This window comes from Haplochromis burtoni, unplaced genomic scaffold, assembly GCF_018398535.1.
Source record: "Haplochromis burtoni strain Fernald_Lab_line unplaced genomic scaffold, NCSU_Asbu1 Contig_112, whole genome shotgun sequence".
Taxonomy (NCBI): domain Eukaryota; kingdom Metazoa; phylum Chordata; class Actinopteri; order Cichliformes; family Cichlidae; genus Haplochromis; species Haplochromis burtoni.
Genome location: NW_024582473.1, coordinates 1,031,314 through 1,051,405, shown reverse-complemented (window position 1 = coordinate 1,051,405; position 20,092 = coordinate 1,031,314). Strand labels below are relative to the sequence as shown.

The window sequence follows — 20,092 nt, the reverse complement described above, 5'->3', positions numbered from 1 at the left end:
CAAACGGATTTACTAACATCTGCGATATGCAGGTTACTGCTAATTGCACCAGTATTTAATGCTGAAAACAGGTATTGCATTTTTTTGTGCTGGATATTAAAATGAACTGACCACCCGTGCTAAGCAAACAGTGCAACTTTTGCAAATCACTATTTTAAACCAACATTTTAAACATCAATTTAACAGCAGTGTGAGACAAAGTGGAGCAGCTAGCATGACGTGAGTAGAAAGTGCCAACATCTTGGCACTTTCTACTCAAACCAAGGGTTTGCAGGCAGTTTTCTTATGAAATAAGGATCATGTCAGGTACACTAAACTCAGGTTCACTGTACCTGAAATGGTATCGGAAATACTGGACAGCTCCCAGGATTTATTGACAGAATGTGGCTTCCTGACTGAATAAAAAAGTTTTCTGCTAAGACAAATGTTCTTCTTGTTATTGAGTGAATGTGAGCTTTGCGCAAGAAGCAAAGTCAGCTCACACTTGGTTTTCTCATAGAATCCGACATCGCTGGCAGTCACGTCCTGCAGGATTTGCAGATTTGCAGTGTGGCTATCATGCACGTTCAGTTAATGCGCACCTTACAGGTCAGAAAACAATATTTCAAACTACATCCTGTCACTTTTTGTACATCAGCCGTCTGTTCCTTCTTTTTTCTCTGTCCTCTCTCTTTTCGTCTGTTCCCTTCACTATCTCCTCCCCTCTGTCTGCTTCTGCTGATGCTTATCACACTCCATCCATGTGCGGTTGCAGAGTATGGGCCCCTGCGTGTCAAAAATGCTGTATCGTGTTTATTCTATCAGAGCACGGCCCTGGATGGCTTGTGATAGCTTTACACACAGACACACACACGCACACACAGCGAAACCACATGAGCAGCCTTAGTATCCGTTTGTGCCAGTGGGAAGCAGCTGGGTGTCACAATGAACAAAGTCCACACAAAGAAACTAGTGAAGACAAGCAAAGGCTGCTCAGCCGGACTTGGTTGGAATGCGTGTATGTGTGCATCGTTATTGTGCGTTCTGTCAGTGAGGGAAACAACATCCTAATGTAACTCTCACCTTCACCGAGGCCCAAACCTGTTGCTGAGCTGAGCAGTCGTTTTCACCTACAATCACTGGCCACTTCATTGGGTACACCTGTTCAAGTGGTTGCTAATCAAAATAGCTAATCAGTAAATCAAATGGCACCAACTCAATGGATTTAGGCATGCATGCATAGTCAAGATGACCTGCTGAAGTTAAAACTGAGGACCTACATGGTTGTTGGTGTATTTCAGCGGGTGCTGATCTACTGGGATTTTTCTGCATAACCATCTCTACGGTTTACAGAAAATGGTCCAAAACAGCGGTCCCCAACCTTTTTTTGCTCCACGGACCGGTTTATGCCCGACAATATTTTTACGGACCGGCCTTTAAGGTGTCGCGGATAAATACAACAAAATAAAAGAAGTTTTAAGAAAAGAAGATTTATTCATAACACACGTGAAAAGACCCAGGAAAACAGAGTAAACGATAAAAACGATAACAAAATAACGCTGAAAACCGATAAAAACCCTGAAAACCATACATTTCACACCTGAGCCTCAACTCTCGCGGCCCGGTACCAAACGACTCACGGACCGGTACCGGTCCGAGGCCTGGGGGTTGGGGACCGCTGGTCCAAAAAACTGAAGATACCCAGTGAGTGACAGTTATCTGTGAGAAAAAAACCTTGTTGATGCAAGAGGTCAGACATGAGCAGCTGCTTTGAGATTATGAGAAGGCAACAGTAACTTGAATGACCATTCCTCACAACCAAGGTTTAAGATCGCCTCTCAACACGTCAAAGCTTGAAGCAGAGGAACTACAGCAGCAGAGGACTACACCAGGTTTCACACCTGTCAGCTAGAAAAAGAAAACCGAGGCTACAGTTTAAATGGGCTCACCGAAATTGGAGAGGATTGGAAAAATGCTGCCTGGTCTGATGAGTTTTCTGCCGCAACATTCCTGGTTGGATCAGAATGTGGTGTGAACGGCATTAAAGCTCCAGCCTGGCTTCAGGTTGTTGGTGGTGTAAAAGTGTTGGGGGATATTTTAATGACGCACTATGACACACTCACTTAAATGCCATCGCCTACCTGAGTACTGTTGGTGACCAAGTCCATCCCTATATAACCACAGTGTACTCATATTCTAATGGCTGCTTCCAGCGGGATAATGTGCCATGACACAGATCGTATTAAAATGGTTTCTTGAACATGACAATGAGCTCACAATACTTAAATGGAGGGTGTTCACTTTTCTGTAAAAGTCATGACGGCCATACTAGAATTATTGATTTCTTGACTTCAAAAGGTGGAAGGGCTTTAGGTGCACCAGGTATTAGTGAGGCTCGTGAGTTTCAGGTGTTTTTTCACAGTTTCAGTTAATTATTTCTAAAGTCTCCGATCAAAAACAAAAACTGTTCCGCTGACTCTTTGCAGGATGTGAGCAGGGTGGTGCTTAAACTACTGTTTGATGTGTTCTGGCTTGTTTCAGAGCCTCACCAGTGAAGTTTGTACCCCATCCAGACACATTTCATCATTACCTTTGCCAGTCAAGTTGGCCAGAGGGTGGGCATGTTTTCACCATCTGCCTGGTTATTATCTGGGTGACAGATATTTCAGGATCGCAGGACAGATTATTCATTTGGCCTCCACGATTTCCATTTAAATGTGGGACAAAAACTGTGGGAAAATCCTGCTCGTGTGACTTTTTCACTGGTTTAGTGGGTAAACCAAACCTGAAAAACAACAAAAGTAACAGCAGGCTGCTGCTGTGGAAACGAGAGTCAACATGAGAGTTTCTAGAGAAAGCTGTAACGGTTTTTCCTTTTTGTTACACATGGCTTAAAGACAAACCGCTATACAAGCGTAAAAAGTTTAACCGTTACCATGAAACTTCAGCAACTGAAAGGATTTTTTTTAGAAAGATAGCAAGAGGTCTGTAAGTAAATCTTTGAATAAGAAAATTATGAAATCTGTACTAATTTGCATAAATTTCCAACAGACAAGTGTACAAGGTTTCATGTACAGACTGTGCCTTGTGTGAAATAGCCGTTGCCTATACAATAATGTACTTACAACTCTGAGGCTGATAAGAGCCCTGTGAATAGACCTGGTTAGCATCAAACACACATTCCACCAATCACACTCCTCTTTAGCGGGATCGTCTGCCACCAGCCGACAGGTGAGGTCTCACAGACAGGCGATGGGAGGAATCAGCGCCTCATAGTTTAATCCACACATTAACATTTGTTTTCCTTCTTTATAAAAAGCTTGGATGAGAGAGTATAACTTGTGAGAACAAGCACAGACGCAGAAACCAAAGTTGCAGAAAGAGTTAGAAAGAAGACATGTAGTTACTGTTATATCTGTAAGCCACAATATTGCAAATACATATTATACAATAACATAATAATCCCCCCTCCCCCCAATCTGTGCCTTTCTACTGTGACAGCAGTAGCCCCTGGTGAATGCGCATGTTCCCTCCTGGCTTTGAGACAAAAAACACAATAAAACCAGACAAACAGCTTACATACATCCTTAGACAGCATGTCTGAACTTCCCAAGAGCTGTACCACAGGATGCGTGTCCCTAAATAACCCCTCGTGGAACATACGGAATAAAGATTATTAAGCTTTATTTGAAAAACAGTGGTAAAAACAATTGTGTTGTCTATTGATGTGCATTTTGAAGGTGATTTCATTCAAACAAAGCGGTGGCTGCAGACCTGATCATACCAGCGATGATGTTTTTGTTCCACTGGTTGCTCTTTGCAGCTGATAAATAGCCCAAACTAGCAGAAATGTAGTGAAGGATCACCCAGGCAAACACAGCTGAACAGTTAATGACAGTTGTGATTATTCAAGACGCTAATATCACATATTCTGATGTTGCATTACGGAGTTTTAGAGTTGGGCAAGATGAAAAGTATGAGACAGTCGGTATCTGGCCTTTCCACCCAATGAAGTACCTGAAAATCAATGTGTATAATCAAAGTACCAATAACTGTTTAATACCAACAAGTAAGTTAAAATAATACTCTTAATCTGTGCCCTAAAATTAGATGGTTTATTTCCCAACCATAAACAGGATTAACTGTGCAAAGTAAAATGTTCATCCTCCTGTTATTTAACTCTACAATACATCAATATGTACACAGAAGGGGAAACTTCCACTCAGGCAAGTGTGGCAGGGATCTTGGCTTATAGCCCATTAAACACAGACATCATACAAGTTTTCCATTTCTAGATCAAAGACTTGAATGTGTTTGAAAGCATGTTTGTTGACTTTGCGTACCTCAGCTTTGTTCTGCTTTGTGTCTGTCGAATCCTGAGGGTGTGAGTTGGTTTGCGTCTCCTCCATGCTGACCAGCTTCAGTTTGAGAAAGGACACCTCATCCATCAGATCCAGCTTCTGAGTTTCTAGCGAGGTCCTGCTCATCAGCTCCTGGGAGAATCACATGTGCACCATCTAAGTCAGATGCATGGGAAGCAAACACGCAACTTACTCAAGCTAGAGCAACGCAGCTTTTGGAGATCGGTGTTGTGAGACTAAGCAGGCTACTCCACTCAGCGTATTGTTGTTCCCACACTAACAGAGCAGAGCGGTTGGGGCCCAGACCCCACAAAGCTAAATATATACACACACACAAGCGTGCTAGAGACTCTATTAATATATGCCTTCTTTGGTATGAGAGAGAGTAAAAGAAAGAGCATCTAAAAAAGAGAGAGAAAGAAAAAAAGCACTCTACTGGACATGAAGGAACGTTTTTCTGACTCATACAAAACTCTGTTGCTTTCAATTCCTCATCTAAACTCCTTTAAATTGCACTTCCTCCTTTCTAAACTCAAACTACAGTTGACCTGGATTGCTGATTAAGCCTTTAACGTCCATCTTCTTGCTCCATACTTGTTTAGTATGAAACATTTAGAAAGAAATGGGAAGAAAAAACACCCCCAAACAGACCAAATATGAACTTACAAGCTTTTTGTGCACCAATTTAAAAAGCTTAATAAGGAGAAAAAAAATTGGGACACGTGTAAAAACTAGGACTGTCAACTCAAGTGTGACCCCCACTCATGATAATATAACAATAACTGTGGAAAAAAAAATTACAACTTTATATGATTCCAGGAGGTTTGGTTCTGGGGCAATGGTGTCAAATGGCGGTGGCTAAAGCTGCCATATCCCTGTTACTTTTAACTTTGCTAAACAGGACAAATGTCGTTGATATATGCAGGACTCAGCTTGTCCAGTTAAAGCAGAGCACTCGATTAGACCAGCTACGCCCTGTACTCACACATGTGCGCGTCAAAACGCACAGTTGGGTATTTAACGGAGCAGTTAGCTTTAGCTCAGAGCGCTGTGAAGGCAAAGAGGAGTGGGAGCTTTAGAAAGAGCACAAACAAATCTGAAAATGAACTAACTGAATGAAGGCTCGCAAAAGTTCACCTCTTTCTAGTCCAGTCCTTCAGTCAGAAAAGCAACAAAAGCCAAGTGAGTGAGTCAGTGTAACGTAACCGCTTTGTTATGGGAAGTGATTTTCCCGTAGAAGTTGCCGCTTTGACAGAAATGTTTTTGCTGTAAGAGCTAGTCATATTTTCTTTAGTCACAGTCAGCAGTAGGTACTGAAAGTCTTTTACTGAGAAAGCAGAGAGCTGTGATGAAGTGCAAACTGAGGCTGTAAACATACATTTTCTGCTGTTTAATAGTTTTTAATATATCACACTCTTGTTTTAAATCTCTCATAGAGACATCGGATAGGCAGACTTTCTCAATGCCTCCAAATCGAGCTACTTTTATGTTGATTATTTTTGTGTGCTTTTACTGTACTTGTTTGCAATTCTTCATTTTCTTTGTTCTGCTTTTAACTGTCTTGCGCTCTCCCTCCCAGTTTTCTGTAACCTTTAAATGTTTCTCAAACGTTTTATTACTGTTTGTTTTACCGTGACTATCTTGTCTTGTTAAGCATCTTGTAGCCTTATAGTTGAGCTATATAAACGTATTATTAATGCAAAACTTTTTTGAGATGGTTTTGGAGCAGAACAACAATCAGAATCATTTTTTGCTTCTCTATTTTTTCATTTGTGCGTGCACATTTTCAAAATGCCAAATGAATCAAATTCAATAAAAAAGATGCTGGGATTTTTTTAGAATTATAGCCACACACTTCTCACATGAGCCTATTTTAAATAACATATATTTAAGACAGAAATTCAATGACTTGTGAGCGGTCAAATAAAGTAGATTACTGTCCATTAAATGTCAGACAAGGAATTTCTTTCTAAACGGAAACATCACATAGTAAACAAACTGTGTCAACACCACAGCCACACAAATGAACAACTAAACCCCATAATCACTCCAGCTCAGCAGCCACACACACACACACACACACACACACACACACACACACACACACACACACACACACCACACACGCAGATATTTAGAAAATCTCTTTCGTTATGGCAGCTGACTGTCAGTTTGCAATCTAACACCAGTGTCACTTACAGAGGGATAAGCCGCAATATTTAGAGGTAATTCATCCACACGCTGTGGTCATGGCCCACGGCTCAGCTGCCTGACATTTGCTTTCCTTTAATAATGAGGCCGTGCCGTGCATGTGACTAATTATCATATGCACCACAGAATTTATAGATCCCTTTAAAGAGGCTGCGCTCATCTCCAGAGTTAAATATGGCACGACTAGACAGGAGAACTTGAAGTATATACTATCTAACGTCTTGATGCATTCTCAATCATCCAGGAAAGTAAATCTCCAAAAGTTGATTCTGTTCATCTGGACGTAGCGTTTTGTGGGAGAAACGTTTCGTCACTCATCCAAGTGACTTCTTCAGTCTCAGCTGACTGCAGGTTTCCCCAAATCTTATAAACAGTACATTTGCATAATGACTGAAACCAGCCCACTGAAGGAACAATGGGCTGGGAGGTCAGTTCCTTAATCTTAACCTCATACCACAGGCTATACCCAGGGGAATCTACACCATGCCTGTATGGTTTACCAAAAATACATAAACAGGGTGCACCTTTAAGACCGATTGTCTGCATGATCAACTCTGTCACCTATAACATCTCCAAGTTTCTGGCTTCGATCCTCAACCCGCTGGTGGGCAGCTCTGAACACCACATCCAGAACACCCTGGATTTTGTTGAGAAGGTGAGAGATGTCATTATGGAGGCAGATGAAACCATGGTCTCGTACGACGTTACATCTCTCTTCACTTGCATCCCAGTCACGGAAGCGTTGGAGGTAGTCCGTAAGAGATTACAGGATGACCCCAACCTCAGCAACAGGACCACTCTCAGCATCACCAAGTGTGTTTGAACTGTGTCTTCATTCCACCTACTTCACATACAAGGGTCAGTTCTACAGGCAGAAACATGGGTGTGCCATGGGCTCCCAGTTTCACCCATCGTGGCCAATTTGTACATGGAAGAAGAAGCAGAAAGAACTGCACATCAAGAAGGCCCTGAGTAAATGTGGTTATCCCAGCTGGACTTTTGTCAAAGCTGGGAAAGGCACCTAAAGAAAGCTCCAGCCGATCCAGGAGAGAAGGACAACCGCTGCCCAAGCGAAAACCTGTAGTGATCCCATATGTGTCAGGAGTATCGGAGCAGTTGAGACGCATTTTTTCTAAACACCGGGTCTCTGTGGCTTTTAAACCCCAAAACACGCTGCGCCAAAAATTGGTCCACCCCAAGGATCGGGTCCCCCGACACAAACAGAGTAACATAGTGTACGCTGTTAAGTGCCAGGAGGATTGCCAGGATTTATACATCGGGGAAACCAAACAACCTCTGGCGAAGCGGATGGCACAACACAGAAGAGCCACCTCGTCAGGCCAGGACTCTGCAGTCTGTTTACACCTACAGGCCAGTGGACACTCTTTCAAGATGAGGATGTACACATCCTGGACAGGGAGGAACGCTGGTTTGAGGGCGGAGTCAAGGAGGCCATTTACGTGAAAAGGGAAAGACCATCTCTGAATCGAGGAGGGGGCCTAAGGGTACATCTGTCACCATCTTACATGCTGTGATTGCAGCCATTCCCCAACTCTCTGTGAATGGTACTCATGGCCATTGATCAGTGGGTTTTGATCAGTGGGTTTTGGTCAGTGGTTGTTGATCAATGGTCATGAGAATTTGCATAATTAAGATTAAGGAACTGACCTCCCAGCCCATTGTTCCTTCAGTGGGCTGGTTTCAGTCATTATGCAAATGTACTGTTTATAAGATTTGGGGAAACCTGCAGTCAGCTGAGACTGAAGAAGTCACTTGGATGAGTGACGAAACGTTTCTCCCACAAAACGCTACGTCCAGATGAACAGAATCAACTTTTTGGATATATACTATCTATTTGTTTAAAAATTAAACACTCAATAAAATCGCAGAAGTAGAAGTTTGGTACTGTTTTTGCCTGTGAACTTACCGTTACATTGCTCACTATGTTCTGAAAACAAATCCCATGCTGTTCTATTCTCTCGGTGTAACTAGCATGCTGCCCTATTATATGTTACAGTAGGCTCTGGTGCATAGGTAATCTTCTTATATATTTACCCCGTCATTTTATGTCATGTCATAAGTAGTCATCTACTCTCAGCCCCTTTCAAATATGCACTGCTTCTGATTTTAACACGTCAGTTTTAGGTCTGTTTGAGCACCTTTGCTTGCTCCCCTGTAAGAAGTTACATCAGGCACTTTAAACCTAGCAACAGTTCATTTTTTATGTTTTTCCGCTATGTGTTGACATGCCAAAAGGTTATGGAGATATGAGTTCTTCACTTCAGGCAGGTGAGCTTTTTTGACTCAGACGTGACCATATTTGGACGAGAATGTTGAGATCTAAGTTATAAGCTAAGGCTTGCAAGCTCTGGTTTTCATGTTGCATCTATAAAATGTAGAGGTGCAAAATCAAGATACATAAAAATATCCTCATTTCACTCACCAAAAGGCAAAGCACAGATTCACTGGGCATTCTGTGTGACATGGTCCCAAATGACAGAAAAAGATTGCCAACACAGTGGAAAGGCTCAGTTCAGTGACTACAGTTAGCTGAAATGAGGCCTGACCAAAATCAGCTATGACTCTTCATACTGGCATAGTTGTTAATCCAAGCAGTCGGCTGTTTAGGCTAACCTTAAATCTACCTAAATGTTAACACATTCATCTTTCACATGAAAGATCCCCGGCTCAACACCCAGAGGAGACACTAACTAAACCTCAAAGGGGGTGACAATCTAATGCACTCCTGGTCCCGATCCAAAGCCCAGATAAATGGGATGGTTGCGTCAAGAGGAGTGTCCTGTGTAAAATCTGCTCTGGTTTAAAAATCTGGACACAGCCACTACAGCAACCCCTTGGGAAATATGGAAGCAGCTAATGTCCTCAGACATGCAACTGGACGTTGACGCAGCCTGCACTGGCATAAATGCTGGCATGGCTTCAGCTTTGAGTAGGTTCAAGGCTCTGCTTAGATTCACCACAGAAAGAAAACTCAAGCGTGACCTTTAGAGCCAACCTCAAGTGCCAACAGCAATTTTGGCACTTTCAGGATCCTCAGCCTCAGTGGTTCTCATTTGATTCAAGCCATTCCCATAACTGTAGGTAGGATGTGGTAATCATCATCACTTGCAAGTTGCAACATTTTATTATTTTATTATTATATTATTGATATTTCTCAATCTCTGGTTGCCAAATCACGGACTGTTTTAGAGACCTCCGCCTTTTTGTTTTGGCCAAAAACGCAGAAAATAAAGAAACATCAGCCAGAGAGTGCATGGAAACCAGAAATACTGGGAAATTGCTGGGCTGTTGATATTTTTTGGATAATAATGAAGACAGTGAATGACGTCTGCTGTTGAGTCAATTACATTTTTAATGAACATGGCAAAATATTAAAACATAATGGCCCATGAATGTTTATGCGCGTTATACTTGTCTTGTATGTTGTTTAGGATACTGTGTAACTACAACAGTGTAAGCCGTGTAGACAGAAATGTCTCAGTACAGTAATTTTTATGTCTAAATAAAGGCACTGTAGGACATGTAGTCACAGTATGACTACATGTGTGGGTGGATATCCTCCAGCATGAGAACTCTGCACCCTGTGGTGTGTGTGTGTGTGTGTGTGTGTGTGTGTGTGTGTGTGTGTGTGTGTGTGTGTGTGTGTGTGTGTCCTGAGGGCTATTTCTTATTAGATTAGTTGTGGTTCCCACAGCAAACAGCAGCCCTGCAGCGCTGAAACATAATGCTGCATGGCTGGATAAACTCTTGTTCGCCTGTCGCTTGTCTCTCTCGCTCACATACAGACACACAACTTGTTTGTGTTTGCTCATGTGAATACTATCCTGTGAATACACTACACAGAATCAGATGTACAGCATCCATCTCCACGCCCAGCTGACGTCTGTTAACGGAGGCGCTCATGTTTGCAATGTGCTGCAGTGTGAAGTCCCTTAATTTCAGGCGTTTTCAGGTGTCCTTCTACCCCTGTACAACTTTTTGTTTTTTGGCTTCATGCTGACTGTCCACTTGAAGGTGCTGCACTTCACTTTTTCCCATTTTCTGGGAATAATCTAAGCTTCAAACATCTGTGGAGAGTTCTTAAGTCAGCGGTGTCCAACTCCAGGCCTCAAGGGCCAGTGTCCTACAGGTTTTAGGTATCATCCTGGGTCAACACACCTGAATCGAATGATTAGTTCGTTACCAGTCACTTCAAGACATGTTGAGGAGGTCATTTAACCATTTAGATCAGCTGTACTGGATCAAGGACACATCTAAAACCTGCAGGACACCGGGCACGGAGTTGGACACCCCTGCCTTAGCCTCCTAAGACCTGAACTCTTCCACAGCATGCATTTTTATTTTCTCTTTGATATTTGGGCATATTGGGGCCCGATGAATGTAAAAACAAAGAATTACCAGATTTTTTTTTTACCTTACTTTTGTTTTTAAGAAAAATAAGAGCCACGTATTAGGATATTCGTTTAAAATTTTGAAAGAACAGTAGCAGTATAATGTCCTCGTAAGTGGATATCAGGCCCTTGTAGAGCAAAATTGAGTATTTTGGTCTAAATAACCCAAAATGTGATGTCCACATATGTGGACGCCAGGACCTAGGAGGTAAAGTCAACTAACTTAGCATCCAACAATCCGGAGCTTTGCTGATATTTTGTTTTTCAAAATCTTCATTTTGTTTTTTTCCCCACTTTTGCTAATGAAAGCATTAAAATATAAATGTGATTTTATGTGAAAACATAAACCCGCAGAAATCAGAAGATGAATTTATCGTGTGTCACAACCTCGATATGATCCAAACCAGTGTACTCATACTTGTGTATTAGACACTGCAGAAGCAGACGTGTTTGCCACCTTTTAAATCCTTCAAACATGCCCTGTAATTATGCACGGAGAAGATTTAAGAGGTACATAACTGATAATAAAATACAACAGACACAACAGACGAGATAGAAACTGAAAACACCGGTCCACGGTTATCTTTCTCCTCACTCAGCCCTCATCTCTGCAAACCAAACATCTCATATCAGATTAACTATTTGAGCAGCGGTCGTAAAGTGTAAAAGGGAACCACTCGCAGCTACTAACAAACAACCACAAACCAGGACGACAGCTGCAGATCAGTGCAGCTAAAACCAGGAAACACCACAAACGTCAAGTCACAAACCAAAAAGAAGATCAGTAGCAGCAGAGATTTTTTTTTAAAAAAAGAGAGAGAGATGTTTTATTCCTCCTGTGTTTTTACCTAAAACTGGTTTAGATCACTTGAAAAAACATCAACAGCAATAACTAATAGATAACAAAGGGTGGCTGGATGAGGGAGAAAAACGTCACGGCCGCGGTGGGGTATTTATTTGGGGGCTGTGGCCTTTTTATCCTCTGTGCCGACAGCGAGGAGGACAAAGAGCCTGTTGAGGAGTCTAAACAGAAGCCTGATTCTGTGATGCACAGAGCTGCAGGCTTGTTGTGTCCAGCTTGGCAGAGCTCACGAGCTTGCCTCACTGGTGACGGCAACCAAAACAACTGAAACGACTAGAAGACTCTGCTTCAGAATTATGACCTACTGTGGGCAGCAGTAGAGAAATCCAAAGACTGGCCGGCTGAATAAACTTTCCATTTACTGCACTTTGCTCTACAATTATTGTCCAGCAGTGCCTTAAAGTGCTAAGTGCTTAGGAGCGCATACTAATGGGATTTTCAGTAAGGACAGACGTTGATGCACATGAGATAGTATTTACTTGTATTTATCTGTTTCCTGATACTGAAGACAACAAAACTATAAAACAATACAGATTCAACTGTTGCCTCTGTTCGCCTTGCACACATTTTGCAACATGTGACTGAGATCTTCACGCAGGATTAATATAGTCTGTATTTGACATTAATTTTCATATTCAAAAAACCCCAAAGGCTTGATGCTTTGACAATTCTTTTCAGTTAAGGACAAAGTATGTACATATAGAGAGATAGATTATATAGAAGTTATATGAAAATTGCTTTGATGTTAAAAATAAATCTTTGATAATTCTTAGGCCACATTGTACCGACACAAAGGCTTTGATCAATTCAAAGTGTATTCTTCTTTTTATTCGCTTGCTCTTAGTCCAGTTTAAATAGACCTTCAATGCTCTGTCGGTTTCCAAATATATCCCCTTTGTTATTAACCTATGTTATAAATGTACTCACAGTTTACCAGATGTTGTAATGAAATGAATATTTAATAATCAGACTGGCCCATTTTCTGTCAACATCTTTCAGTAATGCTTTTGAAACACACAGGATTTCACCGCTGCTCATGTTTTAAAAACCACGTTTATGGAAACCTTTTTTCGGTTTCGTGTATCTGCTGCTGAAATCTGGGCTTTATTTCTATGTTTTGACTGATTCTCATCCCTCCAGGACCGACAGCAGTTGCATTAATGTAAAGTCAACATTAGTGGATTACATCCAATGAATGGGACATAGCTGGTAGCAGAACATTTTACATCCTTTATCTAAAAAGGTCACCTTCAAACTCACTGTACTGTAAGAGTAAACTCTGTCTAATCTCATTACATCTCACTGAACACTGAGTAACTTCGAGCTTTGACCCTTTAAAATCTAGTTGTTTTGATGTCTCTGTTATATCCACCACACAGCTAAACAGGGACAGAGTCAAAGGAGGCCAGCGAGCATAAAATCAAACTGGAACCCTCAATAAAACACTGCGCCACTCCTTTATTTATTCATTTACAGTAACAACTCACTCCTGCACTTTAGTCACTCTGAACATCCTGTTGGATAACTCCCTGCTATCACCTGAAGTCAGCGACTTGGTATTTGCTCTAACGTAAAACAGAAAAAAGACACGCCAAGTGACAACAAGGTCAACTCAATAAGTATGACCTCTGTCATAGTTTCATTTTCAGTTACCATCTGTCTGGGCACCATTTGAGACCACATTTAGTGTTTTAAATATAATACACTCTCCTCTTTAGGCTGATGCAGTTTGCACTGAGAACAAACAGCTACGGCCCTCTGTAGAGAGCCTGTGTTAATACTGTTATAGCAATATATTTTATATACGGGGGTTAAAACAGCTTTCTTAATTGATTGAAATTAAACTAGTACAGAGGACCAAACAAACTGCAGTTCATCTAAAACCAACTTGAGGCTAGTTCCACAAAGTGAGTCACCATTACCACTCGCTCCTTTGTTAAAAGTCCCAAAGTTAGTGGTGAAATCTAAATTTTACAGATGATTTCACTCTCTGCTAGCCTAGCTTGCTGCCTTTAGTTAAGCCACAGTGTTAGCCAAAATGCTAACAATGACATCCAGAAACCACAAAGGCCATGTCCACCTTTTATGCAGAGTCTATTACGACAAATGCCATTTTCTTGCCATATTGTCTGTATTGTAGCATCAGAATCCCTCCAGGGTGGATCAAGCAACATGCAAACAATAATATTTCATCTGTTCAACATTTTTCTGTGACAGGTTTATAAATGGTGTTTTACACGTGCTTTACCTGTTGGAGCATTTCTTCAGTGGAGGCCAGTTTCTGGCGGTGTTCCTCCAAAGAACTTTCTAGGTCTCTGATCTTCTCTCCCTGGGCCTCCACCTGGTCGGTCAGAACGCTCACCTGGTGGGTGACACAGTCATACTGTATTACACCGTCCTCAGAGAGCGCTGGCTGATCACATGCTTAAGATAAGGAAAAAATAGATAGAAATATGCAGGAGTTTTAGTTGGTAAACATTGTTTCTGCTACACTGGATACTGGATTTTAGTCACTGATACAAGTTTTTATGGGAGATAGAACTTTGTTACATTACTATAGTACTATATAATATGCTATATATACTATATAATAGTACTAATACCTGTGATAGACAAATCTTATCAGTTTGAGTCTACCCTACATATTCAAAAGTCCACAGCTTTTGGTTTATGTTTGTGTCTTTATGTCTTTTTCTTCTTTCAATCCACATAAAAGAACACATCATCACATACTTCAACTCCAAACCAACACACACACATTTACTCAGCAGTCTGTCACCTAGGAATGTATTGCACACTTACTATAATCTCTCTGACAACCCATTCACCTCCTGCCAAACGTGCACCCACACACACACTCAAAGATCCCTCCTGTTCACCTAAACGATGCCAAATCCATCTGACAGCAGCTGACTCTCTGTCACTTCAGTTTCTCTGATTTTTACCCCTGCAGCCACGTCCTGTCACACATTGCTCTGGCACAAAAGAATATTTTGTCAAGTTTTTGGCTTGACACTTGTAACCGCTAACAGAACATGAACATGTGTTATTACAGAGGGACTGGTCTGCTAAACCTGCCCTCCCTGGCACTGATGAACCATGAACAAGTGAGTAAATGAATGAACAAGTATCTGAATGAGTCACGTCTAAGAGCCTTGTGTTAGGTTTCGTACCAAAAACATGGATACCACTAACGCTTGACAAACATGACGCAAAGATAAAGTAAGTAAAAATAAAGAAACAACACGGCGTGATCTTGATATGACTGTATAAACTCCAAATGCTAAAGACAAAAGTTAAAAATACCCCTTACCTCCTTCCTCTGAGCCACACACACACAAACAGAGGTGAATGCTCTCGACAAAGCTAGAAGGAAGTTAGTTACTAACCACAGAGTGTGTCTATACTAGCACACGCTGAAGCAAGACAAAGCTTCACATAAGCAGTCTTAAAGTAGAGGCAGGTGAAAAGGCAGGAAGGCACTACGGAGGGGCAAACTGTCCACAGCCAATTAGATCACCAGTCAGTAAAAACAAGCCCCGGTTCACTTGGATCTCAACCAATCACGGGCAGTGTCAGTTGAGGAATGTGTAAGAAGTAGGTGTGCGGGTGGTGGTGGTGGTAACGAACGAGATGTGGACTTTGTGAAAACTTTGCAAACCGGGGTTGTCCAGACGGGTGGTGCACTTATCATCAAAAAAAAATCATCCGCTCGCGTGGGCTTCCCCAGAGCATAAAACAAACATACACAGAGACACAGAGAGCATAAAGGGGCAGTTCCAAAACGACAAATTAACTAGGAGGAATGTAAAGACAGACTGTGGAAATCACAGCTGCATGAACTGGCTATTAAAGAGTTTTGACAGCACAGAGCACCTCCTGACATCATATAGTTAGATGACATATAATCGTCTTTACTGCAGCCGACTAGGCGCTGGTGGTTACTGCACGAGTCGTATGTAAACACCCTCACATGCTTTCGAAGGTGTCCGGACATGTTTTGTTATGAAATAACACGAAATATCTGAACTCACAGGATTACAGATTAAAGGACAAGATGTTTTTCCAGCGTGGAACAAATCCTGCCAGACAGTCTCCTGGCTCATTTATGGCAGGGATCAAAAAGTTAGATGTAGTTGTGCATGCCAAAATAATTACAACCACATCTGAACAAGCAAACTGGGACAGCAAAGAAAAAGTACACTCTGAAAATGTGATATGAAAGTACACAGGCAGCATAGGCACGTTGCGTACATACTGTATGTGTCATTAAATGTTCAGTTGACACCGTCTATAACTTAGATAGATAAGAAATATCTGACCTGTAGCACCAGAGACTCCTTGTCTCCCTCTAGGCGAAGCAGTCGTTCTTGGTAAGTTTCATTGTTGGCTGGAGAACAGAGGTTCACCTGGACAAATGCACACAGAAGAAACACACAAAGTTCATGAAGAGGTTAAGGATGAAAGATAAGGGATGGCTTATTTTTATCTTCAAGCACTGAAGCAGAGAGGCACATCCTCTGTCCCTAAATCAGCAAAACTGCAGTCTTGTTTACACCAAAGACTGTATAGAAAAAATGAAGGTAGCCAAGGTGACCGTTTCCAAGCTTCTGTTAGCGGATTTTAGTCAGTGGCTTTTTTGGTGTGTATGTGAGAGGTGGAGATGACAACTTGTTAGCCTGCAACAAAAGCTTCCTAATGAGTGTTTATTTGTCTAAACCACAGATGAATCGATGCCTGCTCATCCTAAACATCTTAGTTTGGCACATGGAAGCTAAATTTGGCAGGTCTGATGCTGAATTACACCTTAACCACCCAACAAACACGGGGGGGATGCGCTTCCCCAAGACAGGGGCAATTTTATCCAGCTACTCATAAGCCAGACACAACTAGGTTCTCTAAAACAGAAAAGAGTATCTATTATTCACAAAACTGCACAAATACATTATAAAAAGTGCTGTTGAAGTCAGAAAATAACTTATTTACTTTGTCTGGGATGCTTTGAACAAAAGCAAAAAGCATGATTCAGCAAACATACATATTGCCAATGTTGAATTTAAAATACAAAGACGTGTAAACTGTTAGATTACAGGTAGTCAGACTGAAATATCTATTCAGTAAGATTATAAACAGCCAGTAATATGGCTTAGCTGCTAACGTTAAATGCATATAAATGTCAGAATATTGCTGATTTTTGCGCTGCTGATGCTTCAGAGTTTGACAAAGAACCAAGCTGTACACATAATCCTCTCGCTTAATGTCCAGAGCTGGTCTGGGCAAGACTGCTGACTCTTGCACAAGGAACTCACAGAGCCGATGCTGTATAAATACACATTTTTCACAAAGCACATGATACGAAGTTATGAAACATCATCTGACTCATCTGACTTCTGTTAATCTGGAAATAGCAGGATAGCGGAGCCAAATCATCGACATTGTGCTAAAGCTTGTGCTATAATTTCCACCTTTTTCATCTCTGACTACTGTAAGTCTAACAAAACATATCAGATATCAATGTATTTGCAGCAGCCTGTCAGGAGAAAAAGCCGTGTCAGGCTCTGTGTCGAAATAGAAATGCTTTCTAATGTGAACTTAAGAACATGCAAACAGCGAAAGAGACATTTCCTTTTGGTCAGAAGTTCTTTTGCCAGTTCCTTATTACCCTGCTATTAAGGTTATGGCAGAATTATGCACTCCACAACTCAGGAAGTGAAAATGAAAGTCAAGCCGAACAATTTTTAAATGGCTTTATTCCTGAATGATGATGTCTGTCCTGTTTCCATTTCTCTGCTCAGCTTTAAGAGTCAGAATGTGTTTGAATGCTGCTGGCTCCTCCGCTCCCCAACATGCTGCTGCAAACATTTGGAAAGAGAGGAAAACATTCTTATGATAAGATGATATTTTCTGCTTCTGTCAGCAAGATTAGAAATACCACCTGTTGTTAGAAACACTTTGGCTAAATCAGTTTGCACTTGCAGGCCTGTTAAACTGCAGCTGAGATTTAGCTTTGTGCTAACCCTACATAATGTTAAGAAACAGAGTGACCAGTAACACTGTATCAATGCCAAACAAAGACTGTGTGGGAAACAGCAATATTACATTACAGCTCAAACCGAATGAGCTCTTAAAACTGGAGCTTCAACACTATGTTTGCCCTTAACAGAAATCTTGCTATTTCTTTTAAACCAGATTCAAGAAGGTGCTGGAAACATTCCTCAGAGGTTTTGGTGTATACTGACATGACAGCTGTCAGTTAAACATCTATGATCCCAAAGGTGCTCTGCTGGATTGGTATCTGGTGACTCTGGAGGCCATTTGAGCACAGTGAACGCATCGTCATGTTCAAGACACCAGTTTGAAATGATTTGAGCTTTCAGACATGGCGTGCCATCCTGCTGGAAACAGCTGTCAGGAGATAAGGTACACTGTGGTCATTAAAGGGATGTATGTGATCAGCAATCAGGAAGGCACTTGGTGTGGTCTTCTCCTAGTTCTCATCTGCTTCATGTTTTGAAGTGCTGCGCATTCAGAAGTGCTCTTCAACAAATCTTGGTTGTAAGGAGTGCGTCTTTGAGTTACCGTTGACGTCTTACATCAGCTGGGCATTTTCACACAGGGAAATCACCGGATGTTTTCTTTTTTCAGACCATTTCAGGCTCTGCAAACTCTGTTTTATTTGGGAAAATCCCAGTAGATCAGCAGTTTCTTAAATGTTCCAACCACCTTGTTTGGCATCAACAACCGTGCCATGTCCAGAGTCACTTAAATCACCTCTCTTCTCCATTCTGGTGCTCGTCTCAACCATGTCTGTGTTTACTTGTGTTTAAGATAATTTCACTTGCACCTGCTTCTACATGTTTGATTGTGTTTTTCCCTCTCACCACCAAACGTCCAGTGTGGATATATGTTATAAGAGTATGAACCTTGTATATGACTACTTGAAACACTAGTATTGACACCAGCCCAAAAGTCCATTATAGATCTGTTTCTACCTGAAATGACAGAAAGCAGTAGCAGCTCTAAAGGAACTGATGGTCATTCTGGTAATATATCAAGACTGTGTGTGAAATTTAGGCCTGAATTAAGTATCACAATTATTATTACCAATTATTACAATCAATCAAATGACTGTGGATAATGTTAAAATCACTTGTAGTAGTAAAACCACATTGTCATCGCTCAGCACTGCAGTTCACCTCAGCTGTTAGCACATTTTGGCTAAAACAGTTTGTTTTAATATCTGAAGTACTGAACTTGGTTACCACTGATTTCCATCAGCAGCAGGTAGCTGTATTCATCAAACATCCCACTGGTGATACTAAAACTTAAGTTAACAACCAATTTGCAAACATGAAATGGTCGCATTTGTCCTGTAGGAGTTCAAATTGCATTTTAGATGAATGCTGAGGTTGCTCAGGACTACTACAGGATTACTACAAAGAACTAAACACTGAATGCGTCCATGTTCTGTAGGGCATGAGACAGTCCAGAGAGGACAGGAAAAATATATATTTCATTTGTTAAATATTTTTCTTCAAGAAAAGCTCATCACGTTTTTGGTGGAATTAAATGATATTTCATTTTTAACCACAGACTATGCTGATTATGGCATCTGCAGTGTTTTCTTGTACAATGATGATCGTGTGTCGGTAGAACTTTCTGCATCTGTCCCTAAAGATTTGAGGGGGGCCCAGATTTGCCAACAATCCCCACAACCATTACTGTCATTTAAGCAATCAACATTTAAGCCTCTTACTGCCAAAAATCCACTCCACACCCATCTAAACTACGATTAGCTTAACTAGCTTCAAAGTCCAGAAAAATAAATATATAAAACGCCTTTGGCATAAAATATGCAGCAGTGTAAATGTAACTGTTTGCTACAAGAAGCCGACCTTTCCTACTATCATGACGATGACCCAGTTTTAAAGAAAACGTAAACATCGAGGGTTTTTTTTGTGCTTTTAGCTGAAACTCTTATCTGATGCCACAACAACTACTCTAAACTTTAGCTTCAAGGCACATTAGTGAGCTTCCAAAACCTTATCAGTCTCTTTCATCCCTCAAAGGCCGTCTCAGCGCACAGATGAAAAACCCTAAAATCAGCCTGTAATCCTGGATGAACTGTCTGAAGCTGAGGTCACAGGATGTACACCAGCTAGGTCACCTGACGTGGACCATATGGATGCATTAAACCCATTATCAGACTTGAAATTAAACAGAGACGGGGGTAGAAAGGGGGTGGGGGACAAACTGTTTCTTTCAGA

The 20,092-nt window shown here is 41.3% G+C and overlaps 1 protein-coding gene across 8 annotated transcripts in view; it reads right to left on the bottom strand.

The window, feature by feature from the left end:
* ppfibp2b (PPFIA binding protein 2b) overlaps positions 1 to 20,092 on the bottom strand; it is a 98,964-nt gene that overhangs the window by 28,267 nt on the left and 50,605 nt on the right. For 6 of the 8 annotated variants that reach the window (XM_042223471.1, XM_042223472.1, XM_042223473.1 and 3 more), the window contains 3 exons: positions 16,148 to 16,234; positions 14,074 to 14,187; positions 4,323 to 4,472 (listed from right to left, as the gene is read on the bottom strand). In XM_042223471.1, the coding sequence (XP_042079405.1) occupies positions 4,323 to 4,472; positions 14,074 to 14,187; positions 16,148 to 16,234 (351 nt within the window). The other 2 variants (XM_042223477.1, XM_042223478.1) reach the window with 2 other exon arrangements.